Genomic DNA, 25,889 nt, shown 5'->3' with positions numbered 1-25,889 from the left:
CTTTATCTCAAGAGGAAGTCTTCTTCCCCACAAGGCAGTGTTCAGCTTCCATTGCCCGAGCCAAGTGGGAAGGCCTTGTTTGTCCCTGAATCTCTTTACTCCTCTACACCCTTATGGAGCCCTGACTACATCAGGCACTGGGTAGGTCCCGCCATGGATGGGCAGCCACCCCTCATCCTGGAGAGGGAGCCTTCCAGAAGTGGGCTCAGGGCTGAAGCAAGACCCTTCCTCCCCACACCCCTCATAGTGGAGGAGTGGAAAGTTAGCATAATGATGATAATGAAGAACTTTGTTTGAAGGAGGAAGAAAACACCCGTAACTGAAAGTCGCCCACCACTTTTTCTGGTTTTCTTGCTCTGCAGGTGCCCCCCACAGCAGCATTCTTGCTGTACTGCAAACACTACAGTCTGCTCTTTTACAGGATCATCAAAGGCCTTTTTCCGTGTTTCTGCAGCATTTGCTGCCTCATGATACTGACCTAACGTAAATGACCTCACCCTTCCCTTGATGTGGGACTCAGGCTGCCTTTTACTAGAGGCCTCTGAGGCTGAGCAGAGACCGGTTCCCTTGTAACTGATGTCTGCAAACCTGGGCTGTCTGGACAGCAGATAGCTGGCACCAGCGCCCGTCTCATGGGGGACTGCCCCGCCACTGCTTCCATTACTGTCAGAAACACGGGGATGGCATCTTCCCTTGAATGTTTGGATTACCGCTATTGTTATTTTTTAAGTTCCCCTCTACAGAATGTGGTCAGGGGAGGAGGATTGCGGGATCAAAGCTGGGATGCTTGCTTGTGGTTACCTTCTCGAGAGATGGTTGCAGTAATCCACAAATTGCATTGTTTTTCAAGGCTTCCAACTTTGAACCTTTTATTCTTTGGTAAGATCGTGTAAAACTAGCAATTCTGTAAGATGAGAGCCGATGTAAAAAAAAAAGGAAAGGAAGCAGTTTCAACAGGAAAATAGTTGCAATTGCATGACAATGGAAGAATCCATTTAGCGGGTATAAAGAGTTCACAGTGAGGTTTAAAATAAGCTCAAAGTTGCGACTCAGGCATGAACAAGGACAGAACAAACTGGGAAACCTCTCCAGTTAAGGAGTGGTTTTTATCCAATGACTAAAACAGACCATTCTGTGCAGTTAAAACCAGCAAATATCTGAAAATGAAACAGTCTTACTAATTGAGTGCCAGATGCTTTTCTGTGTTGCCAGGGACATTTTTTAAATTGAAATTCATGTTAAAGTGGCTCAGTCAGGGGGGCGCCGGGGTGGCTCAGTGGTTTGGAGCCTCTGCTTTCGAGGTTCCCCAGACTCCCCGGTCATAATCCCGGGGTCCTGGGATCGAGCCCCACATTGGGCTCTCTGCTTGGCACGGAGCCTGCTTCCCTTCCTCTCTCTCTGCCTGCTTCTCTGCCTACTTGTGATCTCTGTCAAATTTTTAAAAAAAGAAATAAAAAAAAAAGGTGGCTCAGTCAGTTAAAGCTCTGAGTCTTGATCTCAGGGTCCTGAGTTCAAGCCCCCTGTTGGGCTCCACACTGGGTCTGGAGCCTACTTAAAATAGCAAAAACAAAAAATACACCTCGTATTGAAGGAAATTTACTCTTTAAGAAATGTTTTTCTTTTCATACATTCAGCAGATATTTTCTGTAAACACCTATCTTATGGCCACTGACTTCTTTGATTAGGGAATTTTTCTTTGCAAATTTACATACATGTTTTCTGATTATAAAACACATGCACGTTTATTTTTTATAGATAAAGCGCAAAGAAAATGAAGTCGCTGGTTAATCTACCCATAAAGAATATCTATTAATATTCTGGCATGTTTCCTTTTTTTCCTGTGTGTCCTTATTTATGTATCTTTTCCTCCTGCCTTCATACTGGGAATCGTAATCTAGATTTTTTTCATGTATTTTGTACAGAGTCACATTTTATATCTTTATGTTTTTCACTTAATGTGAACATTCCAGTTAGGCGATACCTGACAAGCAGAATAGAGTTGCTGCGTATCATTTCCTTCTGTAGAGCATGTGCATATGTTGCTCTGCACAGTCATTGTAAGCTTGTGACTTTCTCCTTTAGTGGTTATGCTCTTCTGTCTTTTGGGAGGATGTTTTGGGTATTGGTTTTTAGAATACCATGCTGCTTTCCTCTTTTCAATGCTGATTTCTCTTGAATGAGGATTTTGGTCACCGTGCCTGCTTAGATTCCGTCCTAAGCCTCTGACTCCGTCCTGGTCATCCCAGGCCCGGTGTGGTCCAGTGTATTTCTCAGAAAAGCCCTTTTTTTGTGTTCCAGCGGTCCCCCAGCGAGCGGATCACAAGGTGGTGGACACCATCGACCAACTGGTCACTCGTGTTGTTGAAGGCAGCCTGTCTCCCAAAGAGAGAGCTCTTCTCAAGGAGGACCCTGCTTACTGGTAGGTCTTTAAATGTTGCCCCTCTGAATCCCTCCCATAGAACACACAGCAATATTCATGTCTCGATGGTGTCCGATGCAGAGGGTGAGGTAGCGATTTTGAGGCGTGGTATTAGCCAGTGGGAAGAGCATGAGAGAGGGTCGGGTTCACCTCCATTCAAGCCCCAGCGCCACTGCCACCCTGCCGCCCTGCCATGGTCTCCCTGTCACCCTGGCCTTCTCTCATCCGGGCAGGGAGCCCCTCATGCCTCTGCTGGCTTAAGGATGAGGGAAGAGGCGCGTGCAAAGAGCACGTGAAGATCAGGGTGGGTCACCGCAGTTGCTCGTGACTTACTGCTGCTGTCTGTTAAACTCTCTTTTCCTTTTGCCTTATTGCTTCTTCACGCAAATGGAACAAGATTTTAAAATTAAAGTTTTCAGCATAAATACAGTACTTGCTGGGGCGCCTGGGTGGCTCAGTCGTTAAGCATCGGGCTCCCTACTCGGCAAGAATTCTGCTTCTCCCTCTCCCACTCCCCCTGCTTGTATTCCCTCTCTCGCTGTGTCTCTCTCTGTCTATAAAGAAATAAAAATTTTTAATAAATAAATAAAATCTTTTAATACATACATACATACATATACAGTACTTGCTTATTAGAGGAAGTCGAGAACAAGACCGTGGAAGGAAGCCCCCCATGTGCCCGCCAGTATCTACTGCCAGTTTTCCTTGTTTGTTTCCTGTCTCTCTGCCTGCTGTGGGCTGTTTGGGTTTTCATGTCATGTAGCTGTGATTTCACTGTGCTATAATGTATCTTGCTCTTTTGGGGTTTATGTATGTATTTTTCTTGCTCATTTTAGATAGCTCAGGAAAATGCTCGTATTCCTTATTTTTCATAAACATTTTTAGACAGCTGCGTTTGTTAGTTCATAGAGGAGGTGGCCGGAGTTCAGTCAGCCGTCCCTCTCTGGTTACACTTTCAGAATGATTTTGTTTGCATACTGTTTCAAACTGGTTAAGTGAATGGCTTAACGCATCCCATTTTCTTGTGTGTTTAGGATTACCTCTAGATTGCTGCAAGTGGAAAATGTTCACACTTTAACTTTTTTTTTAAGATTTTATTTATTTTTAAAAATTTTATTATTTATTTGAGAGAGAGAGCATGTAAGCAGGGGAGGAACAAAAGGAGAGGGAGTAGGAGACAGTTTCCAGCAGACAACACACTGAGCACAGAGCAGAGCCTGATGCAGGGCTCCATCCCAGGACCCTGAGGTCATGACCTGAGCCAAAACCAAGAGTCAGGAGCTTAACCAGCCGAGCCCCCCAGGCACCCCTAACTTTTTAAATCCTTAAAGTGGCATATGTCCTTTAGAAAAAGGTAATAAAGAAGGTAAAGATGCTATCGCTCAGCACTCCACCACTTCTCCCTCTCAGCGTGTCCTGTGTTTCAGACCTAAACATCGTTGTTCCTGTTAGCAGCGGTTGCGTGCTCTTCTGTTGTACACAGGTACCCGAGCACACTCAACCATTGCCAGTTGATGCGTTCTTAGATTCTTTCCAGTTTTTCCTCACTGTAAACACCATTATGATAAACAATATTTTCCATTTATTTCTACCTACATTTCTGGCAGTTGATTAGGGTAATATCTGGGAGTGAAATTTCTGAGTCAAAGAGAAAGTTAACTTGAGAGGCCTTTGATCTCTGTCATTTTTCTCAGCTGCAACACGATTGACCTTGAGACTGGATAATCCTCTGGTGGGGGCTGTCCTGGGCTTTGCAGGATACTTCATAGCATCCTTGGCCTTCCCCCTTACACTGGATGCCAGTAGAGTTCTCCATCTCAGACCCTGCCCACCGGGGGCAGGAGTTGCCCTTGGTGGAAGCCATCAGTCTTTATCACGAGGTTACTTTCCGTGGCTTATCTGTTCCAGTTGAGACCTGTTACCACTCTCTAAGCGTGCCACGCCCTCACGTGTGTTTTTACTTAAAGATAATTTCATAGTGTAATGTTTTACCTCCTATTCCTTTGTTAACTAACAAAGATTATACATTTCCTCATAGTACATCTAGTTGTAGTTCCTCTTTTTAAGTGTCTGTTTAGGTCTTGTGTGATCAGTGTTGTACCCATACTGGACTCAGTATTCTTGCTGTTGTAATCGCTAAAAGTGCTTTAAAAGCATAAATTTCCTTGTAACGTTACAGAGTTTTGGTCTTAACCCAGCATCATTTACCAGGCAGGAGGGTTGGAGCTTACACGGTTTTACTTTTACAGGATTCTCAGACTCATTTGGATTATTTTCATGTTTAGAATGAGATGTGCATATAATTTAAAAATTAAAAAGAAAAACAGCCCAATAAGCAAATTGTCCCATCATAATTTATTGAAAATTTGATTATCAAACACTCTTGCATTCTCTGTACTTGGTACTATTCTTGGCACTTTTCTGATTTAAGCACTAGCTCACTGAATCTTCATAAACCTTGTGAGGCAGGTATGTTCTCATCCTTATTTTATAGACAGGAAACTTGAGGCTCAAAGAGGCCTCTTACCTAAAGAGTGCAAAACTAGTAAGACAAACTTGAGATCTCATCCAGGCTCTTGGTCTCAATCAGTGTGCATGCTGAAGGAAGGAAGCTAGATAACCTCAAATTGAAGGGTGAAAGCAGAGACCAAATCCTCTTGGGTAAAGTACTCCAGACTTGGAAGGCCTAGGGGCAATTTCCAGGTGATTGGGCTGGAGAGAAAGGGGACCCCGAGAAGACTGAGGACATGTACCTCTGCATCACAATTGACCAGGCTCATGGTCACTGACGGCCAGTGGTAACAGATAGAATCATAGCCAGAGTTGTAACTATGGGAGGTACAAAATTAGAAGTAAGCATTGAATTTGAAATCAAATATTTGAGGAAAATCATCATGAAGAAGAGTCACCAGGGGCACCTGGGTGGCTCAGTGGGTTAAAGCCTCTGCCTTTGGCTCAGGTCATGATCTCAGGGTCCTGGGATCGAGCCCTGCATCGGGCTCTCTGCTAACCAGGGAGCCTGCTTCTTCCTCTCTCTCCGCCTGCCTCTCTGACTACTTGTGACCTCGGTCTGTCAAATAAGTAAATAAAATATATATTTAAAAAAAAAAAAAAAAGAGTCACCAAACTCAAATAGAGCTGACGCTTGAGAAGATGGAGTTACTATAAGAAAAATAATTAGTCTAAACATATACGTGTATAATTAACAGTCTTAGGTGGAAAATAGTATATTGTATCCATGAAACAGGAGCTTTTTGTTTTTGGAAAGAACCTGTGTTAAAGATCTTGGAAATGAAAAGTCTCATTGTTGAAATAAAAATGTCAGTGGTTGGCTAGAATAGAGCCAGATGAAGAACGGATTAGGGAGCTGAACTCAGACTTGACTATGAAAACTCCTTCAGATGGAATTACTGGAGACTATTAGAGGAGAAGATATGGTGCCAAGAAAGAATGATAAGAAACCAGTAAACTTAGGGCTTTGGTGTGTACATAGAATTCTTAAAGAGTACGTGTATGTAGTTCATCAAAAATATCATTTGAATTGGGGCACCTGGGTGGCTCAGTGGGTTAGGCCTCTGCCTTCAGCTCAGGTCATGATCCCAGAGTCCTGGGATCAAGCCCCACATTGGGTTCTCTGCTCAGCAGGGAACCTGCTTCCTCCTCTCTCTCTGCCTGCCTCTGTGCCTACTTGTGATCTCTGTCAAATAAATAAATAAATAAATAAATAAATAAAATCTTTAAAAAAAAAAAAAGAAAGCATAATGTTTCCACTTTGACTAGTTCTCATACCAGTTCTGCTCCTCAGAGTCAGTCTCTTTCGGTATTTTAAGCTGCTTCCAATAGTTACCTCTTGATGATAAGCCTTGATCTGTCAGTTTTAGGCATCACTGTTGATAATCCCGGAAGATAAGTGAGGCTTTAGCTGCTTTCCGCTCAGTCACTCATCAGAAGACCACCTACTTGACAGGCTCCAATGCTGTGTTGGGTTCTTTGTCTTAGTTAACAAATGAAAAGTTCAGACATGAGGGATAAGGTAAGAAGGCTTTGCAATGTCTCCACCCTTCAAGGTACAGCAGAGATTTGAGATTCCCACCTCCCTACAAGGAGGAACAAACACTGGTTTGTTCACAGCCCGCCTCGTGGACAGAACGGGCCGCTGCCTGTCCCTGAGGCAGCCTGCGCCTTCCTATGTGCCAAACTGGCGGTGGTGCCTACACCTACTACGGTGTTGCCTCCTTGTGTGGGGCGCCAGTTGGCAAGGCTTCCTCCGTTCTCTCTGAGAGTGCAAAGCGGCAGGCCCATAGAATGGTCCTAAGAGTACAAGATGTAGAAGTGAAAGAATCTTCTGAGTTGTCCCTTTGGAGTGGGAGGGCCCTGACCCCATGTTCTCCAGGGCAGCCCACCATGTCCGTGTGTTTACAGACTCGGGAAAAGGCAGGTGGGCACAAATCCCTCTTGGCTGGCCCCAGCAGGATTGTCCAAGGCCCTCAAAGCAAATACAAGATCTAAACAAATTGATGCTTGGCCTAGGGTGGGGGGTTTGGGCAATGGACCCTAATACCCCAGATAATCTAGATGTATAAGGTGATGAGGAGCAGGAAAGAGGTGGATACTAAAGTTCTTGTCTTGTTAAAAGTGAGGATATAGGGATGCTTGCGGGGCTCAGTCGGTTAAAGTATCTGCCTTGGCACAGGTCTTGATCCCAGGGTCCTGGGATTGAGTCCTGCTTCAGACACCTTGCTCAGTGCGGGGTTTGCTTCTCCCTCTGCCTGCCGCTCCCCCTGCTTGTGCTCTCTCTCCCTCCCTTTCTCTCTCTGACCAAAAAAAAGTGAGGATATATCTGGTGACTAGTTCTGAACATAGAAAATAGTAGTTTAAGTATATATTGATTAGCCCATAAAGACCTGGAAGTGGGATTTGTAACTTCCACACTACTGTAGAGGGTGAAGCCAAAAAGAAGATGTATTCATCCCAGTAAAAAGCAAGAAAGGGAAAAAGTTTAAAAGGAGGGCGAGTAGGAAACAGTGCAATGGCACCACCTTTACCAGGGACTTGGGTTTAAAAATACCAGCTGTTGTTTCCCCTCAGAGATAAATAAAACACAGAGAGTAGGGAATAAAATGAAAAAATGACATACCAAGCAAATGCTATCAAAAAGAAAGGAGGAGGGGTGCCTGGGTGGCTCAGTGGGTTAAGCCTCTGCCTTCGACTCTGGTCATGATCTCAGGTCCTGGGATCAAGCCCCGCATCGGACTCCCTGCTTGGTGGGGGAGCCTTCTTCCCTTCTCTCTCTGCCTGCCTCTCTGCCTGCTTGTGATCTTTCTTTCTCAAATAAGTACATAAAATCTTAAAAAAAAAAAAAGAGAGAGAAGAAGAAGAAAGGAGGTATGTAAAAGTCATTTCAGAAAAACAGAGAAAAGCATAAAAAGGGGCAAAGTAGTCTACTGACCAGGCATAGTCATCATGTACCTACAACAGTTGGGAATCTTTTTTCTTTCTTTCTTTTTTTTTTTTTTTTTTTTTTTTTTTTCTTTTTTCTTTTTTTTTTTTTTTAAGATTTTATTCATTTATTTGACAGACAGAGATCACAAGTAGGCAGAGAGGCAAGCAGAGAGAGAGAGAGAGAGGAGGAAGCAGGCTCCCTGCTGAGCAGAGAGCCCGATGCGGGGCTTGATCCCGGGACCCTGGGATCATGACCTGAGCCGAAGTCAGAGGCTTTAACCCACTGAGCCACCCAGGCGCCCCTCTTTCTTTCTTTTTTTTTTTAAGTAGCAGTGTCCATACCTAGTGTGGAGCCCAAGGCAGGACTTGAACTCACAACCCTGAGATTAAGACCTGAGCCAAAACCAAGAGTCAGACACTTAACTGATGGAGCCAGCCAGGCACCCCAATACTTGGGAATATTGATGCCTGGACTATGTAGCTTCAAGCTGTGTAAATAAATAAACAATACTTAGAAATATAAGAGGAATTGACCAATCTATATCATAGCAGGAGGCTTGAATATAATTCTCTGACATGTCATCCAGATAACAATATTTAGAACACAGTGAACGGGCATAGACAGGTAAAAATGACGTGCTAATATTTGTTGAGCAGTTTATAAATGCCACACAGTATCTGAAGCATTTTCCCTACAACAAAAAGTGTAATTCAAGCCTTACAACGTGGAAGTAGTTTATTATTACTATCTATCCCTCTTACAGATAGAGGAACTGAGGCACGGAAAAGTTGAGTAAATCTCTTGTCTAATAGGTGGCTATGCTGGGATTTGAACCCAGCAGGCTGTGCTTGCTTCGGCAGCACATATACTGAACCCAGCAGGCTGGCTTGGGGATGTTCTGTGCTCTTTTTTTATTTTGTTTTGCTTTGTTTTTGTTTTTTGTTTCTTGTTTTTAAAGATTTTATTTATTTATTTGACAGAGGGAAAGAGATCTCAAGTAGGCAGAGAGGCAGGCAGAGAGAGAAGGGGAAGTAGGCTCCCCGCTGAGCAGAGAGCCCGATGCGGGGCTTGATCCCAGGACCATGACCCAAGCCGAAGGCAGAGGCTCAACCCACTGAGCCACCCAGGTGCCCTTACTGTTATGTTCCACTCTGGGTGATGGATCTGTGACTGACATCCTCAGACTGCACTTGGCATCAGAACTGTCTGGGGGAACGGGGCTTGTATCCGGGGCTTCAGAGTCACCTTGGTGCTGACTCTGCTTTCTGCTCTGGGTGAGGGAGTACCCTTGCTGGGGCTGTGTTTAATTAACAGAAAAACCAGACCGTTTCTGTTAGTCAGTGCTCCTTTATGTGGGAACCCTTGCTTGTTATGGGGCCATCCGGCAGGATGGTGGTGTCGGCCTAGCAGAGTGTCCAGGGCAGCGATGGAGCGGGCATGCAGCCTGTTTCCGCTGATCCAGCTGGACCTTAACGGTGCGGATAGCAGCAGCGAGGGCTGCCCAGGGAGCTGCTCCCCGGCGGCTCTCCGCATTAGGCCATGCTGCCAACACCCTGCTTCATGCAGCCCTGCATCCAGTCAGCCTCTGTCATTGCTAGTCGAGAACCTCACCAGTTCAGCCACCTTTTAACGTCAGGCAGTCTGAAGGCCACCGGAAATGTTCCCCTGCCCACCAAACAGTATTCATTCCTCTTGAATACAAACTGAAACTGAACATTCTCAAACTCCTGAAATATGAGAGGTCCCAGAGAAACTCTCAGGACATCCCAGGAAAGGAAAATCACATGGGCCACATTACACAATGCATATAAGTCAAAACTAGCAAGAACCAAGATAAAACTTGCTTCTAAATAATTTTTGAGTAAAGGGGAACGAGAATGGACATTAGAAACTTCACAAGGAAGCAGCAGGGGGCGCTCTGCACCCTAAATCCAGCTGCAGCCATTCAATGTGGGCCGCCTTTTTCAGAAATAGAGTGAATGTGAGCATTCACCCATGAGGCCAGAAGGAAATGGCGAGAAAAGCCCAGACCCTAGAAGGGAAGGATTGATGGAGATGAAAGAAGGTGCTAACGAAGTGGAAAACAGTAAAGAGTTCCTCTTCATGCCTCTTGCTGTCCTTTCCCCAGGGCTAATTAAGTTTGCTTTATATTCTTTCCACCCATGGGAGGAAAGCAAATGCACAAGGATCTGTGTACACAGAGCAGATTCACGTGGTCCACGTCGATGCTGTTTTTCTGTAGCTGCCTTCTCCGCCTTTACTGTGGGTGTCTTTCTGCGTCAGTACTTGGGACTCACCCTCCTTCTCTTTCCTATACTGTTCTTCTTCTTCTTTCTTTAAAGATTTTATGTATGTATGTATGTATTTATTTGACAGAGCATGCATAGGCAGGGGGAGCAGCAGGCAGAGGGAGAGGGAGAAGCAGGCTTACTGCTGAGCAGAGAGCCTAATGGGCTCGATCCCAGCACCCTGGGATCATGACCCAAGGCAAAGGCAGACACTTAACCACCCCCAGCACCTCTGTCTCGTTATGACACCGGCATGTGATTTCACAACCACGGCACCCTGGCCTCGGTGGTGCAGTTGAAGCCAGGGTGTCTTGAGTACCCAGCCTCCCTGAGCCCTCTGAAGTATGTCCTCTCCCAAAAACAGCACCCACAAGCGACAGAGTAGCAGTGACTCTGTGGCTACAGAGTGACTGTGTTATGAGGCCACCAGGAGTCGTGAGCACCTTCATCGCTGGAGATGAAACCCAAGGAGGAACGACCAGTGCTGGCTTAGAGCCCCCATTGCCCTGCAGTTACTCTGGGCAGGAGGGGACCCAGGTCGTCTGTGGGGCAGAGCCTCTCAGACGGCAGGCAAGGGTGTGCAGAAATGGGATTGTAGCATTGATTTGGTACGTGGTGGTATTTTAACCAATGTCCTGTGCCTGTTTTGTTACGTAGGTTTCTGTCTGATGACAGTAGTCTGGAGTACAAGTATTACAAACTGAAGCTGGCAGAAGTGCAGCGGGTCAGCCACACCTTGCCGGGAGCAGATCAAAAGCCGACAGCGGCTGAGTGTGCGGTCCGGGCCATGCTGTACGCCCGGGCCATCCGGAGCCTCAAGAAGAGGCTCCTCCCAGGCCGGCGGCGGGGGCTGCTCCGCACCCAGGGGCTCCGGGGCTGGAAGGTGAGGAGAGCAACCACTGGGACCCAGACCCTCCTCTCCTCGGGCACCAGACTGAAACACCATGGCCGGCAGGCTCCAGGTTCATTGCAGGGAAAGCTGTCCCAGCCAGATGGAAATGATACTGCCAAGGACTGCCCACCTGACCCGGCCGGACCCTCTCCTGGGGACCCCAGCCCAGAAGCCTCGGGCCCATCCCCCAAGCCAGCAGGAGTGGAAGTCTCTGGAGCCCCTCAAACCTCCTCTCCCTGCCCATCTGCTGATGGTGGGTACTCCCTCCCAGCCCCACCTCTCCAACCTCCAGGGGTCTCTCGGGCGTGGGGGTGGGAGACCTGGGTGGTCTGAGAGGTGGTGTAGCAGGCAGAAGCAACAGGGACCTGGCCAGGACAGGTGCACGCGGAGGCGCACTCCGCTTATTTCCTAGAGGGGCTGGCCCTCCAGTCCTGTAGCCATGTTCCTCCTGTCCGGGGATGGAGCTGACTCACCGTGCTCCCCTACAAGGTCGTCCTATTGCCCCTCACCCCCGAGTTGTCCTGTGGGCCCACGCTTGGGGCTTCGAGCGCCTCGATCCATTTCTCTGTTCTTGCCCCTCTTTATGTTCCATAGGGCTGCCCTCATCTCTTATTCTGCTCCTTCTTCCCCAAGGTTTCTGTTTCCTTCCTCAGAGTTAGCTGACCTGCAGTTTCTTCTGTTTCTCCCGGCCATTACTTTTTCTCTGTGTGGCAAGCCTGCCCCTGACCCACTTAGCACTGGGTGCGAACGGAGAGGGGAACCAGAATCTACACCGCTGCTACAATCTCTAGCTGTCGCCATATAACAAGCCATTCTGAACTGTGGCTTCAGACGGGGGGCGCAGTGCTCCGAGTCTGCTGAACTGGGCTGGGCCCACACGTGTGTTTGCAGGCAGCAGGTTGTGTGGGGCCATCAGTGGAGGTAACAGGTGTCTGGGTCACATGCCTGTCGCCCCCTAGCAGCCAGCCTGGAATTGTTCTCCAATAGTCAGGAGGGCGGTGGAGGCGCTCAAGGCCTCAAGCCCAGGTTCCACACTGTCGCCTCCTCCTGTCAGTCAGCAGGTGGCTCCGGGCCTGCCCCAATTTGGGGGGACAGAAGAGGATCTGCCTCTGCAGATCTGGACAGAGCTTCAGAGTCCCATGGCAAAGGGCAGGGATGCAGTGAGGGGACACCAGGGGCTGTCCTTATAATTAGTCTCCATAACCACCCCCCCAAAGCAGAAATTGGAAGCAGCAACTCAGAACTGACATGTGACAGTTGCTTTGTTTTGTAGTTGACATGAAGACCATGGAGACTGCGGAGAAACTGGCCAGATTTGTTGCTCAGGTGGGACCAGAGATTGAACAGTTCAGCATAGAAAACAGCACGGATAACCCTGACTTGTGGTATGTAGCCATCGTGCCCTTTGAATTTGAGTGTCCTGAGAGCCCCTGGGATGGTCTGGCAGACACTTCTGCCCCAGGAGACACCCAAGGAAAAGTCATGGCTTCACTTCTACCGAGCTCAGGGCTGTGAGGAGGAAGCATCTGCTTCGGGGTGTTGGGTGGTACTGCCTTCATCTGGGGCATCAGAAAAAAACCTCCCCTGGAGGGAAGTTTAAGCTGTATTTGAAGGTCAAGTGGACTTTGATCAGGGCAAGGGGGAGAGAGCTCCCAGGCAGAGAGGCCAGTGGGTTCCCCAGAACCTTTGCAGAGGCTGAGTGTTGTTGGGGAGAGGGAGGCGGGGCACTGTCCCTGGATGGCGCCCGGTCCAGCCATGGGCAGCCGGCACTTCCGCTTCCCAGTGGCCTGGTATCCTTTTGCCAGGAGGGGGTGCTGCTACCACTGTCCTTCCTCAGATGCGGTGCCCACTTCACAGCACACAGCCTGCGGGTAACAGAACCAGGAGCCTGCTCCTGCCTTATGGGGTGGGTTCACCTCCTTCAGGGGGAGGCTGCCCAGGAGCCCTGTGTTCCTGGTACTGAGCTGTAACCCAGGTGGGGCTCCCATGCTGTGTGAATTGTATCCTCCCATCGGCTGGGAACTCTGCACCCTTGCCTTGCTGCTACCATGCTGGAGAGCCATGCGTTAGTCTAATTAATGAAGACTAGGGTTGAAAACTACGTGTGTCCTAGAGCATTGCTGGGACCCAGTAGTGACCCAGCACATTGATGTAGCCTGTTGGGGACCTTGAGTAGATTCTGCACTAGGCCTGCCTCCTGCTTCCTGTGAGACCCAGTCCAGCCTTGGGGAGCACCGACGGCTTCGTGGGGTTCAGCCTGTTCTGCCTTTTACAGGCCTGGTGACCTTGGGGCCAGCTGGGCCTAGCACGCCTCACAGTTGGGCAGGACCCGGTCAAGGGGATGGCTCCGCTAAGGGCAGCTGGGAGCATTCCCTCGGTTGTGTTGTCTGTCTGTCTGTCTGTCTTTCTCCAAGTGAGAGTTCTGCAGTTTTCTGGCACCTGCAACTACCAGGTTTGAGTTTATTTGTCACCATTTCTGACAGCCTTTTCTGAGCAATGTTCCTTAGGCAGCACTGTCCCTTCCGTCCCCGCACAGTCCCCCACTGTACGGCAACATTAGGTGGAGTGATTCCCTCTGTCCCCCAGTCCGGTGCTCAGGGAGCAGTTTGAGAATGACTGCACCCAGCAGCACACATACGCACTAACGGTCGAAGTGACTTTGTGTTTCTTTGCCTTTAGAAAAATTATACCTCTAACGTGCTCATAGTCATCTGAGTTAATTCCTTTTTGTGTGTGTGGTTAGGTCATCAGTTTGACATATAGTCAGGTTCATTTGTTTCTACAGAGATTCAGTTTAGGGCTATATTTTTCTACCCTTTTTAATTTAATTTTAAGAATAAATTCAGCATTTGAATGGTTCTAAAGTAGAAATTACAGAAGGTAAGCTCAGAGAAGTCTCTGAGTGGGAATCCCCCACCAACAACAGGAAACCATTTGCATTCAGTTCTAGGGGGTGTGTGCATTTCCCCCTTTGTTCTTCTACCATTAACCCCTTTGTTCTTACGTGTAACTTTCTATATGTAATAGACACTTTCGGGTCTTGTTTTTTACCCTTCACCACCTATCCAGAAGTCCCTTGTGCCTTCCCCACCTGTCCCTTCACTCTTTTGTCCGCTGTCATTCTCCACTTACAGCCACACCAGGGTCACTCCCCAGCCTTTGGCATTCACATTGTTCTTTTGGCCTTATCGGTGGCCTCACACACAATGACTTCCTAGAGAGAATCTTCAGGTATCTTTCAGAAGGGGGACTGTAGGGCCCCAAGGTCAGTGCACTTGTAATTTTGTTAGATAATGGAAATTCCCCTCCCCGAGGGCCACGCCTAGAGCAGTGTCCAGAGTACCTGTCCCCATCCCTCACCTTTTGGCGTGCCTTAGAGTCAATAGGATTTATGAGAAATTTCTCATTTCCATGAAATGTTAGTTTCCATTTTTCTTAGGAGTGAAATTGAACATCTTTTCATAAACTTAAGTGTCCTTTATTTTCCTGTGGACTATTCATTTGTCTCTTTAAAAAAAAAAAAAGGGTTTGTCCTTTTAAAAAGCTTTGGTGTTGTGAATAGTTCGCATTTTTTACAGTTTTGTGTAAATGCAGCTTGTGCTCACTTTTTGTCCTGCCCCTTACTCAGCGCAGTCGTTCAGAGTCAGCCGTGTTTGTTGCGTGTACGCCCAGTTCATCCCTCTTTGCTGCTGAGTGTGTCCCACTGTGTGGCTGGACCAGTGGTTTCCCCACTGCCTGTTGATGGCACTGAGATGTTTCCAGTCTGGGACGGTTACAGATAAAGCAGCTGTGAGCAGCTGTGGATAAGGTCTTTATTTTTCTCCAGGAAATACCAAGGAAAGGCTGGCTCCATGATGGGTCTATGGTTAACTTCTGAAGAAACTACCAAGCTGCCTTTCCGAGGAGTGGCACCATTTTGCATTTGTAGCAGCCTGGACGAGAGTTCTGGTTCCTCCCCATCCTCGCCAGCACTTGCTGGTGTCAGCTTTGTCCTGTTAGCGTCCCAGCGCAGGGAGATGCTGTGGTTCTCATTTCTCCAAGGACTAGCAGTGCTGAGTGCCCTCAGGTGTCCTTGTGTGTTTTCTATACTTAAGTGTCTGGATCTTCGGTCCGTCTTTTGATTGGATTGTTTTTTAACTTATTAATCAGTTTTGAGGGTTCACTAAACATCTTCTATCGGAGTCCTTTATCGATGTATGATTTGCAGATGTTTTCTCCTGGTCTCTGACTTGTTTTCTCATTCTCGCTGTCTTTTGGAGGTCTCAAGTTCTTAATCTTTGCCCTTCTTTCTATTGGTTTTTTTGGACTTTTTCTTTCTCAGTTTTTTAATAAAGATCTTCATTTTGGGGGTGCCTGAGCGGCTCAGTCGGGAGGGCATACAGCTTTTGATCTTGGGGTGAGGAGTTCAAGCCCCTGCGTTGGGTATGGAGATTATGTAATTTATTTTTTTTTAAAGATTTTATTTATTTGAGAGAGAGAGGGATCACAAGTAGGCAGAGAGGCAGGCAGAGAGAGAGGGAAGCAGGCTCCCTGTCAAGCAGAGAGCCCAATGTGGGGCTTGATCCCAGGACCCTGAGATCGTGACCCGAGCCGAATGCAGAGGCTTAACCCACTGAGCCACCCAGGCGCCCCAACATAGTTTATTTTTAAGCCATCTCTGTACCTGACTTCAGATACCATGTTTCTGGCCTTTGTGTTGGTGTTTCCTGTCCGTGTGTCCAAGGGCTGGTGCCACACTGCGGTAACTGTAGGGGCCTCATACACTGTAATATCTGTAAGGCCAGAACCCTTCACTGATTTTATTCAGAGTTCTCCCAGATACCCTTACAGATTTTTTTTCCTCTGTGAAGTCTAGAATCATGTTCAAATGCAGGGGAAAAATGAGGCATTTATTGAAATAGATTTATGTGTTGATACTTTGATCAGGGAAGAATTGACATCATTATGAGGTAGAGTTGTTCTAGCCAAGAACAAGGGTTTCTTTCCTTGGGTCCAAGTATATTTGTGTCCTCGTGCATGTTTTCAGTTTCTCACACTAGCTGTGGCCCTGGATCAAGGTGGCCGGGGGACCCAGAGACTTAGAGAGGCGGTATTGCCACCACGTTGACGCAGCTTCACTGTAGAATGAGGGGCAGGAGTGACATGCCTTCCTCTGTCCTACCTGGCAGTGTGAAAGGAACCGGGCAGTCACAGTGAGTGCACGGGAGTCCCAGAGTGGCTGGTGACAGACTAGAAGGGGATGAGGAGAGGGCCAGGTTGGATCTCTCACTGCAGTGCTAGAGCGTTTTCCAGCACATTCCTTGGTCATTCCTGCATACCGTGTTCCTCCACCTCCCTCCCCTGAAAAGCAATGAGGCCTCTTAACTTTGCTCAGTTACCCCGAGTCCTCGTATCTCTATCTCCTTGTGCAGCCACACCATCAACCATAGTTGGTAGAAAGAGGTTAGGTTATTTGATCCCTGGTCCCACTCCCAGCTTTGCTGGATCTCTTCTGGACAGTTTAGTAAATATGAATGTAAATATCTGATTTTTAAGCCATCAGTAAAGATCTGATTTACCAGTGTCCTTCATCCTTGTCCCAGGTTTCTCCATGACCAAAATAGTTCAGCCTTCAAGTTCTATCGAAAGAAAGTATTTGAACTATGCCCGTCGATTTGTTTTACATCATCTCCACTGAACCTCCACCCTGGTGAGAGCGCGGATTCTCAGGAAGGCCCCCTTAATCCCATGGAAGGGGAAGGAGAGTTCGAAGATGAGCCCCCTCAGCACGAGGCTGAGCTGGAAAGCCCAGAGGTGATGCCTGAGGAGGAGGAGGATGACGAGGAGGAGGAGGACGACGAGGAGGAGGGGGGTGAAGAGGTCTCCACTCCTAGAGGGTCGTCCAGGTCTGCAGGAGGGGCGGCCAAGTCGGAGGGCTCTGAGGGCAGCCCCTCCACTGATGGCCTTCCGAGCGAGGCGGCCGAAGATGGCCCAGCTGGGGCACCTGCGCTATCACAGGCCTCCTCGGGGGCCTGCTTCCCCCGGAAGAGGGTCAGCAGCAAGTCCCTGAAGGTGGGCATGATCCCAGCTCCCAAGAGGCTGTGTCTCATCCAAGAGCCCAAAGGTGAGTGCCAGGTCATCGTCCCATCTCCCCTAACACAGCCTTCCGGTCAGCGCCTCAGGAGCAGCCTTGCTTCTCAGTGGAGACCAGTTGATGTCGCTTGACTGTATGGAAGAGTTTACTGGCCTTTAACCAGGCTTTTAGCCACAAGATGACCAGCTGGTCCCTGTCTCCCTTCCCACCTCTGATTATACCTGCCAGCCTGGACGTTATCTCCCCAAACCCCCCAGGGCCAACAGAACATGAAGTTCTTTGGTCTTGTGTTTTTAACCTAAAATAATTGTAGTGGTTCTGCATAGCACTCTGAAACGTTCCTGCAAAGCTCGTGTTGCCAGCTGGTGTAGGGCTGGCAGTCCGAGGACGCACTGCTGTGTTGGTGCAGCGGCCGTGTGTCAGCATCAGAGGCTGCTCAGTGTTTCCAGGATTGCTCACAGTCCAGGGGAGGAGCCCTGGCCATGAAGGGCATAGGCCTTAGTCATGTCAGCTATTTCCTGCCCGTGACCTTGGGGGGTACCCAGCCTTCTGAGTCCCTGGACGGCCCAGGGCAGTGATGTCTGCTTAGTGATGATAAGGAAGGAGGGCACAGGTGAGGCAGGTCTTGGGCAGGGTTAGTGGGAGCCATGTGCCCTGTGCTCTGCTGCCTGGGCCACGGGAGGTCATCTGCTGTTCTTCCTTGGGGACAGTTAAGATTCTTGAGGTACCGTTTAACAACAGTAACACACACCCTTCTTTAAGGGCACAGTCTGAGGAGTTTGGGCAATCGTGTACAGCCAGGAATTCCTCCAGCACGGTGGAGCTGGAGCCTTTCTCCAGAAATGTCTGTGTGTCACTGTGGTCCCCTCCCCATTTTCTGGCCTCATGATCGTGCCTTTTCTAGACTGTCAGCAGGCAGAATGGGATCGTGTGCGACCTTTTGATGGACCGGCCCTGGCCCTCGTTATTCCTCGTGCCCCCCACCCTTCCAGGTGTCATCACAAACGCAGGCCTGGGCTGTGCTTGCTGCCGTACCTTCCTGGGAGGTGGTTGTGGCAAACGGTGCCCCGTCTTGTGTCACCTCTGTGCTCACTGTCACACTTACTCCCAAGAGCATCAGTTCAGTTTCTCCTGATGACAGAACAGTCCTGTGGTTTGTGTTTGGAAACTTTGGCGTTACCACGGATTGAGAGCTGTTCTACCCAATTCAGACGTCCCTCAGAACTTCTGCTGCTGCTGGCAGCCTCTCCCAATGCCTCAGGTCCCTCATGGGGGAAAAGTGGAGCTCTTTCTGTTTTGGAAGCTCTCAGTTCCTTGGGTGGTTAATGAGAAAAAACCGAGCCCTGCTGATCTCTCCTTTATCAAAAATAAGGCTATAATGTGATTCAGCGCTCTGTATGAGAAGCACGGTTGTTTTGTACTGGAAAGTTCTCTGTGGACTTTAAGTCTTTATCAGTGGAACAGTTGCAGAGACTTGAGGGCAGGAGACTGCGAATAATTTATTTGTTGAAGCAAAGCGTGTTCTTACAGACGTGAAAAGTGGCCCGTGCATCGAACCCTTCATCATACACACAGGAAGTCCTGTGTTAAAGTAGACTCTTCCCCATCGAGCAGCCCTCACTGGGGCCCATGTATTCCTGCCTTTGTGCTCCTGGTGCCCGTGATTCCTGAGAGGCAGCCCAGCAGGCTGCGGTGCGGGCGGTGCTGAGATGCGGAGAAATTGACATGTGTGTGTACGGGTATGTTTCTTGTGTCTTCCAGTTCATGAACCAGTTCGCATCGCCTACGACAGACCTCGGGGTCGGCCCGTGTCCAAAAAGAAGGTGAGCATGACTGAGTTCTCACACGTGTCATAGTCAGTTGGGATTTGCCAGAGTTTTAAAGGACACTGGGCTTGTAACTAAGGAACACTGGTACTTCAGACCGCACAACGTACAAAGCATAACAAATAGCATTTTTTCTCGGGGATTTCTTTTTTTTTTTTTCTTTAAAGATTTTATTTATTTATTTGACAGAGAGAGATCACAAGTAGATAGAGAGGCAGGCAGAGAGAGAGAGAGAGAGAGGGAAGCAGGCTCCCTGCTGAGCAGAGAGCCCGATGTGGGACTCGATCCCAGGACCCCGAGATCATGACCTGAGCCGAAGGCAGCGGCTTAACCCACTGAGTCACCCAGGCGCCCCTCTCGGGGATTTCTTGAAACTGTTTTGTGTTGCCGGAAGCACAGGTGGGTTTATTTAACCAATAGGTGAGGCCTGATACACGCAGTGTGTTGAGAGAGATGAACAAGGTAACATCCTGGCCCTTCAAGTTCGGATTTAGTGGACTGTAAATGTAGATACAGAGCTCGCCGATGGGCTAGAAGCCAAGACATTGTGTGGATGGGTGTGTGCACACACGTGTGCAGTAACTAGCAGACCCTGCCCATGTGCCAGGCCCCGTCTGCCACCTGGAGGCAGCAGTAAGCAGGGCCAACAGGGACAGGAATGTGTGAGACTCTTGTGGCCTGTGTGCTGGAAGCAGGTCTAAGGGAAATAGGGACTAATGTGGGGTTGGGGGTGCCGTTTAGTCAGGGAAGCCTGGGAGAGGCCCCAGGGTGGTCTTGTGTCAATGGGTAGCCCTTTGTGGCACCCACATGGGGTGGGGAGGTAAGGAAATAAAGGCAGTGAGACCCCGGGTCATAGAGGGCCTACGGGCGGATGTCAGCAGTGAGGCTTCTCTGGGGAGGCCCTCGGGGACCCATGGTGGTAGTTTAAGGGGAAGACATGGCCGCTGCGGCTGCTGTGCTGAGAGCAGCCTGTCCGCGGGGGGCTGGGGAGAGCCAGGGGCCGGGAGGGTGAAGACACAGTCGGTGGGACTTGCCGATGGATTGCCCAGATGGAATAGCCAAAGCCCCGCATGCAGGACGCCTCCGTGGTTGTCTACCTGGGCAGCTTGGAGTTCAGAGCTGCCACTGTCTGAAATGGAGAGACCCGGGGCGGGGGTGGGGGGCAGGTCTTCAGGGAGATGGGGTGCACTCCAGACAGCTAGGTGCATACGTGGGGGCAGGTAAGGCTGGCTGAGGTCACCTAGGACATATGTGGGCACATCCCAGGTCCTTAGAGGTCAGGGAGATGAGTCAGGAACCAGGTGAGGTCTCTGCCGGTGTGGGGTGGTCAGGAAAGTCTGTGTGGTGGACATCTGTTTGAGAGCATTGTCGGTCTCAGCAGCCAGAGGCAGGGTCGGTGAACACAGGGAGGGGGGACTTTTCCTGGGCCCAAAGCTCGTGGTCCTAACTGATGTGCTTAGTTTGAATTGGTGCTCACACCCGGCTGCACATCCGGTGGTCTGGGTGAGGGGGCACCCGGGCTCGGGCGCAGCCTGGCCCCCCGATCTCAGCATGTTCCCGAGTCTCCGTTTCAGAAGGGCTTTATGGGTGAAACGAAATGCATGTTAACTGGCTGTGCAGCTGAGGCCTGCGAGCTCCAGTCTCTCCGTGGGCCAAGAGCTTCCAGCTTGCTCCATCTGAGCCACTTTCCCAGAGGGGTGCGGATCTGCCCTTAGGGGACCTGTGGCCGGCCTTTCCCTTGCCTTACCCACCCTCTTGTCCTCCCACACTTGTTCCTGCTCGGACCCTCAGACTCTCACCATTACCCCCAGCACCAGCTGATCAGGATGGAGGAGCCCTTTTCCCGTGCGGCCTTCTCAGCCTACCCAGGCTGTCCTCGGTGTTAAGTAAATGTTTTTAAAAATAGGCTCAGGTGGTAGGGACAGTGTGTACTTACGAATATTCATGAGTAAATTAAAACATTTTCTTTTTTTTTTTAAGATTTTACTTATTTATCTGGCAGAGAGAGAACATGCGTGCATAAACAAGGGAAGCGGCAGGTGGAGGGAAAGGGAGAAGCAGGCTCCCCGTTGAGCAGGGAGCCTGATGTGGGGCTCGATCCCAGGATCAGGACCTGAGCTGAAGGCAGACGCTTGACTAACTGAGCCATCCAGGCACCCCATAAACGGAAATACTTTCTGCTCACACTGGGCAGGCTCTCCCCAGGCCTTTTAACCTGTCTTCCCACAGCCGGCTCTGGCGCCCATGTCTTATCCAGGGCTTTTTTTTTTTTTTTTTTTTTTTAATTTTTTAATTTTTATTTAATCCAGGGCTTCTTGCTCTTCTACTTGTACGGTCTTTCCCAAGCCCCATTCCTTCCAGCTTTCCCAGCTCTCAGTGAGGTCTGCTTTGTGCTAGACATGGATCCCAGAGTCCCAGTAAAACCCAGTCTCTGCCCCTGGGGAGCTCCCAGACCTGGGATGGGGTAGCTGGACAGATGAACAAGTCATTCAGGTTTGCTGAGCAATGTCTGAGGGTGACCGGAGAGGTTTCCAGGATAGGGTCACTGCTCAGGTTCCGGAAGCCCATAGGTGTGTTCCAAACGGGGTGGGGGAGTAGGGAGGACCCTGCGAGCCACTTTTTCACATAGAGTCTCTCTACAGCAGGTTCATGGCCTGTTCGGCCCCCTCCTGCCTCAGCCCTGCCTCCCCTCTGACTCCTGTACACCAGGGGCCTTGCTGCCTCAAGCCTCTGCTCTGGTTACCCCCAGCGTGGGGCTGTACCCTCTGGTCATCACCACCACTTAGGGCTCTTCCTGCTAACCCCTTGGCCCCAAGACCCTCCAGCCCCTTGGGGTTTTCCTCATGGTCTTAGCACCTCAGTGCTAGTGGTCACACTGGGGCCTGAGAGGCTGGTCTGGCTGGGTTCTGTGGCGGCATCTCTTAACTCTCCACTTTTAGAAGCTACCCAGCCCACCCAGGAAGTGTTGCTGGGAAGTGGGAAGCGGCCCGTGGCTTCATCCCAGTGTCTCCCAGTGTCTGCGGAATCAGAGTCAGTTGAGGGGCGGGAGGGGGTGCTGGACCAAGTCAGGTGCAGCGCGAGCAGACCCTTGCTCCGGGCGCTTTGCGCAGACCACGTGCTATACCCTTTTCTCTCCTCAGAAACCCAAGGACTTTGACTTTGCCCAGCAGAAGCTGACTGACAAGAACCTGGGGTTCCAGATGCTGCAGAAGATGGGCTGGAAGGAGGGCCACGGCCTGGGCTCCTGTGGGAAGGGCATCAGGGAGCCCGTCAGCGTGTACGCAGCAGGCGCCTGGGGCCAGGGATGGGGTGGGCAACGTGCTTGGAGAGAAGAGGCTTTCTCTGGGCTTCTGGTCCTGAGTCTTTGGGTCCACAGCCTGATTTCTTGGCTCCCCTCATGTTAAACATGGCTTCAAACTGGCAGGGTTTTTTCCCTGACAAAGGGAGTCTTCAGATGAGGTGAGAAGCAGATGATTTACATATACAGGTGTTCCTACAGGCTCCTGGCTGCACTCACACAGATGAGTTAAATGGTTTCTTGGCCCCTGGCATTTCAGCCACATTCCTTATTGTCAGAAAAGCTCAGTGGTAATTCTAGGTAGTTACAATAAAAACCACTTTGCTTTTTCCGGGAACCCATAAGCCACCTAGCCAGGGTGGGAGAAGATGGCCCAGAGTTTGTTAGGCCCCATTAGTATCCAGCAGGGATTTCATTTAAAACTGAGCTTACCACCTGCTGGGGGAGGCTTTCTGCTGTAATCAGGCTTCTGAGCGCGCCCCTCAGAAAGTCCGCACACCCGCGCAGGTGAGTACCCTTGTTCGGCGCGGTGACTCGTGTCTTCACTTTCCCTCTCCTTTTTCCTGTTGCGTGTCCCACGTGCCTCCGTCCACTCTGACTCCTTGTGCCATTTCCAGTCCCCTGGTGGCCAGGCTCTGTGCTTGGGTGTGGCTAACTCTCCATTTTGCTCCTAGGGGAACTGCATCGGAAGGGGAGGGGTTAGGTGCCGACGGGCAGGAGCACAAGGAAGACACATTTGACGTGTTCCGTCAGAGGATGATGCAGATGTACAGACACAAACGGGCCAACAAATAGGTATGTGTGGGAGCTGGCGCATGGGGCGTTCCGCCCAAGCTGACGTGCTGGTACGTAGAGGCGGTTCCTCCCCCAAAACCAAACAGGAAGCCACACACGCACACACACACGGACGTGCACGAAAACATTCTGTGAGGGTAACAAGGAGTGTTTGGATGTGGATGTGTCCCACCTCTCCCCTTCCAGGTTTGGTTGAAGGCGCGAGCCCGGCGCTCACAGGCGTGCAGTCCCGGCCTCGGGAGGGGCCTGGTGTCTGCGAGTGTGAGGGCGATCTGGAAACCGGCGCCGCACTGGCCAGCTGCTTTGCCGCATCCCTTTTCTGAGCATCTTCAAATCCTTTTCCTTCTCGAGGGTCTTGGGCCCATATAAACATTCCCTTCTTTCTCTTCTCTTCTTAGTAGCTTTCCCACCCGTAATTTCCAACTCAGTTATGAACAAAATCATTCTCTCCCTGAATAGATGAAACCATTGGTGAGACAAATAAGGCTCGAAGCAGCAGTTACTCTTAAAGTACCACCTCTGCCCGGATCTGCCCTGGAGCCAGTAGCCAAGTAGGTCTGGTGCGTCCACGAGAGACGAGCGCCTCTGCAGCTCTGGTGTGGAGGTCCCGCTGGCTTTTCTTCTTAGAAGAGAGTGCACTACTTCGATCTGCTTTTGCCTTTCCCCTTTTCCAAATGCTGCGGCAGCCAGTCCCCTGCAAGTCTTTTCTGGCTCCCGCCGCAGGAGGTGGTGCTGCCCTTGGAAGCACCGGTCCCTTGTTGGTGCTCCAGCGCCGGCTCTGGCCGGGTCTCCCGTCGCAGGGCGCCTTGCTGTCTGAGGTGCTCACTTTGCAAACTTGGTGCCAAAATGATGACAGATGGGGGCTTTTCGTTGCTTCTGGCCATAAATAGGGGCTGTAATCCGGTATTAGCGGAGTCCGCTCTGGCACACAGCCTGCAGGCTGGGGCTCGGGAGCTCTCCGAGAAGTGGAGATGCTGGATTCCACGAACGCGTGACTGATGGAGGCTCGGCTCTTACATGCCTCCCGAGAGACGGAGTGGAAGTTGAGCGACAGGATAACAGAGCTGTATTTGGTGGGGAGTAATCATTATGTTGATGAAACTTCCCTCAAATTCGCTTATCTCCCTAGAATCCACAAACTGCAGTTTGCTTTTTTGAAAAACCACATATGGAGTCTCTTCTACGAAGGGGTGGGGGTGTAGACTCTTCAGGAAGCTTTGTTTCTGGCATGCGCCGCAGGGCAAAGAATTGTGTTGTCAGGGCCCTTGTACAGAACAGAAAGCGTCCTCGTGGGGCGGGCTTGCAGCTGCTCACTATTTCTAGGCCACCCTTCCCTCTTCTCCCGGCTCACGCTCCTTGCAGCTACGTGCGAGGTTCTCAGGCTGCGGGGCTCTCAAGCCTTTCTCGTAGAGCAGCAGAGTGGAAGCTTTAAATGTGTGCTGGAATCTGGGAACCTTGGGATCCTGCTGACTGCAAGCTGAGGGGACAGAGGGGGCACAGCTGTGAGTTACCGTGTTGGCCCTTCTTCCGTTTCTTAAAGCCATAGGCCTCGCCTCTAGGCCCAGGCTCCTCAGACTCCGTCTTGGGGGGTCTACACCCCCCCCGTCGCAGGCCTGTGCTGTGTCTCTTCGCATCAGGTGCGGCCTCCAGGCTCTCCTTGCTTCTGGCTGCTGTGTTGCGCGGGCCCCTGGCAGATCTTTATGGCTGGGGAGATGGCGAGACTCCTCGGCACGGTTGAAGCAACCTGCAGGGCGGGGGGACCACAGCTGTAGGGGTTCATCTCCTTTCTTTCCTCATCCTTCCGGTAGCTTTCCTTGTTGGCCGTGGGTGGAGCTTGTGGATGGAACTCTGAGAACAGGGCCTTGGTCCTCTCTGGCCTTTCACAGAGCGCCCACTGGCCCCGAGCAAGACATGGACTCCCCAGACAAGTTCTGGCTCTTTCTCTGCAGCATAGATAGCTCTCCCATCATCTTCACTCTGTGCTAGTATGTTCGCTCTTGGTCGACTCCGCTTTTATCTGTAAGTAAAATAGGGATTCCCAGGCTATAAGCCCTGTCCCCGCAGCCTCCTGCCACTCTTCCTCCTGGGGACATCCCGCTTTGAGCTGACCCTGGGAGCCTTTGGCAAACGTCAAAGGGAACACCTTCTTGATCCTGGAATGTCCTCTGAGCACTCAGGTGATGCTTTTCCTGGGGGGTGGCGTCATGGGAGCTGGGACGGAGCCTGATGGTGTGTCCTCATGCCAGCCATTGGCTAGGGACCAGGACACACAGGCCCTCTGCACTCGCCCTCGCCCTCTCTGGCAGGGGCTGCTCGCAGGGAGTGTGTGTGCAAGCGCGATGTGCGGTTGTGTAGCCTTGTCAAAGTCACAGTGTCTTTTCTGTCATTCTAGTTCCAGAGTCTCTTCCATGAGGACGACAGGCATCCGGAAAGTGCTAACTCGCCACTTTGGGTGCTTACTGTCTCTGGCTTGTTTCCATCACTGGAAATCATATAGAGAATTTTAGCGTTTTTGGTCCTTGGTAAAACCTAGAAGACATTTGTGATGTTACAAAACGGAAGTTTTTCGGTTTGTTTTTCTTTTCTTTTTTTTAATCTAAGAAGTTGTGAATGTTGTTAATCATTTAGCAGTTGCAATAAATGTAGAGGAAACCCAATTTTCCGTGGTCTCTGGTGATGTGGTTTGAAAACGTGGAGGGTCGGGGACCACGTGACGGATGGTGAAGTACCTGCAGGGAAGCAGGTTGGACACGCCGCGACCTCCCAGGTGCGCCCTCTGCCCGCCGGAGCCTCTCCACCAGCTCTCCCCCACCGGCGGGCCTGTTGAGTTGCTGGGAAAGCCCGGAGGGTGCCAG

General features: G+C 50.2%; 1 protein-coding gene across 7 annotated transcripts in view; it reads left to right on the top strand.

Moving 5' to 3' along the window:
* SUGP2 (SURP and G-patch domain containing 2) overlaps positions 1–25,691 on the top strand; it is a 33,953-nt gene extending 8,262 nt beyond the window's left edge. For 4 of the 7 annotated variants that reach the window (XM_045990256.1, XM_045990252.1, XM_045990255.1 and 1 more), the window contains exons 4-9: positions 2,299–2,419; positions 10,808–11,295; positions 12,316–12,427; positions 16,625–17,145; positions 18,877–18,938; positions 22,082–25,691. In XM_045990256.1, the coding sequence (XP_045846212.1) occupies positions 2,299–2,419; positions 10,808–11,295; positions 12,316–12,427; positions 16,625–17,145; positions 18,877–18,938; positions 22,082–22,345 (1,568 nt within the window). In that variant the 3' untranslated portion in view covers positions 22,346–25,691. The remainder of the gene's footprint in view (positions 1–2,298; positions 2,420–10,807; positions 11,296–12,315; positions 12,428–16,624; positions 17,146–18,876; positions 18,939–22,081) is intronic. The other 3 variants (XM_045990253.1, XM_045990259.1, XM_045990254.1) reach the window with 3 other exon arrangements.
* Positions 25,692–25,889: the final 198 nt, after the last annotated feature.

Source organism: Meles meles, chromosome 20 (assembly GCF_922984935.1).
Source record: "Meles meles chromosome 20, mMelMel3.1 paternal haplotype, whole genome shotgun sequence".
NCBI classification, from domain to species: domain Eukaryota; kingdom Metazoa; phylum Chordata; class Mammalia; order Carnivora; family Mustelidae; genus Meles; species Meles meles.
Note: the sequence above shows the minus strand (reverse complement) of the source record. Positions and strands in the feature narration are given on the sequence as shown.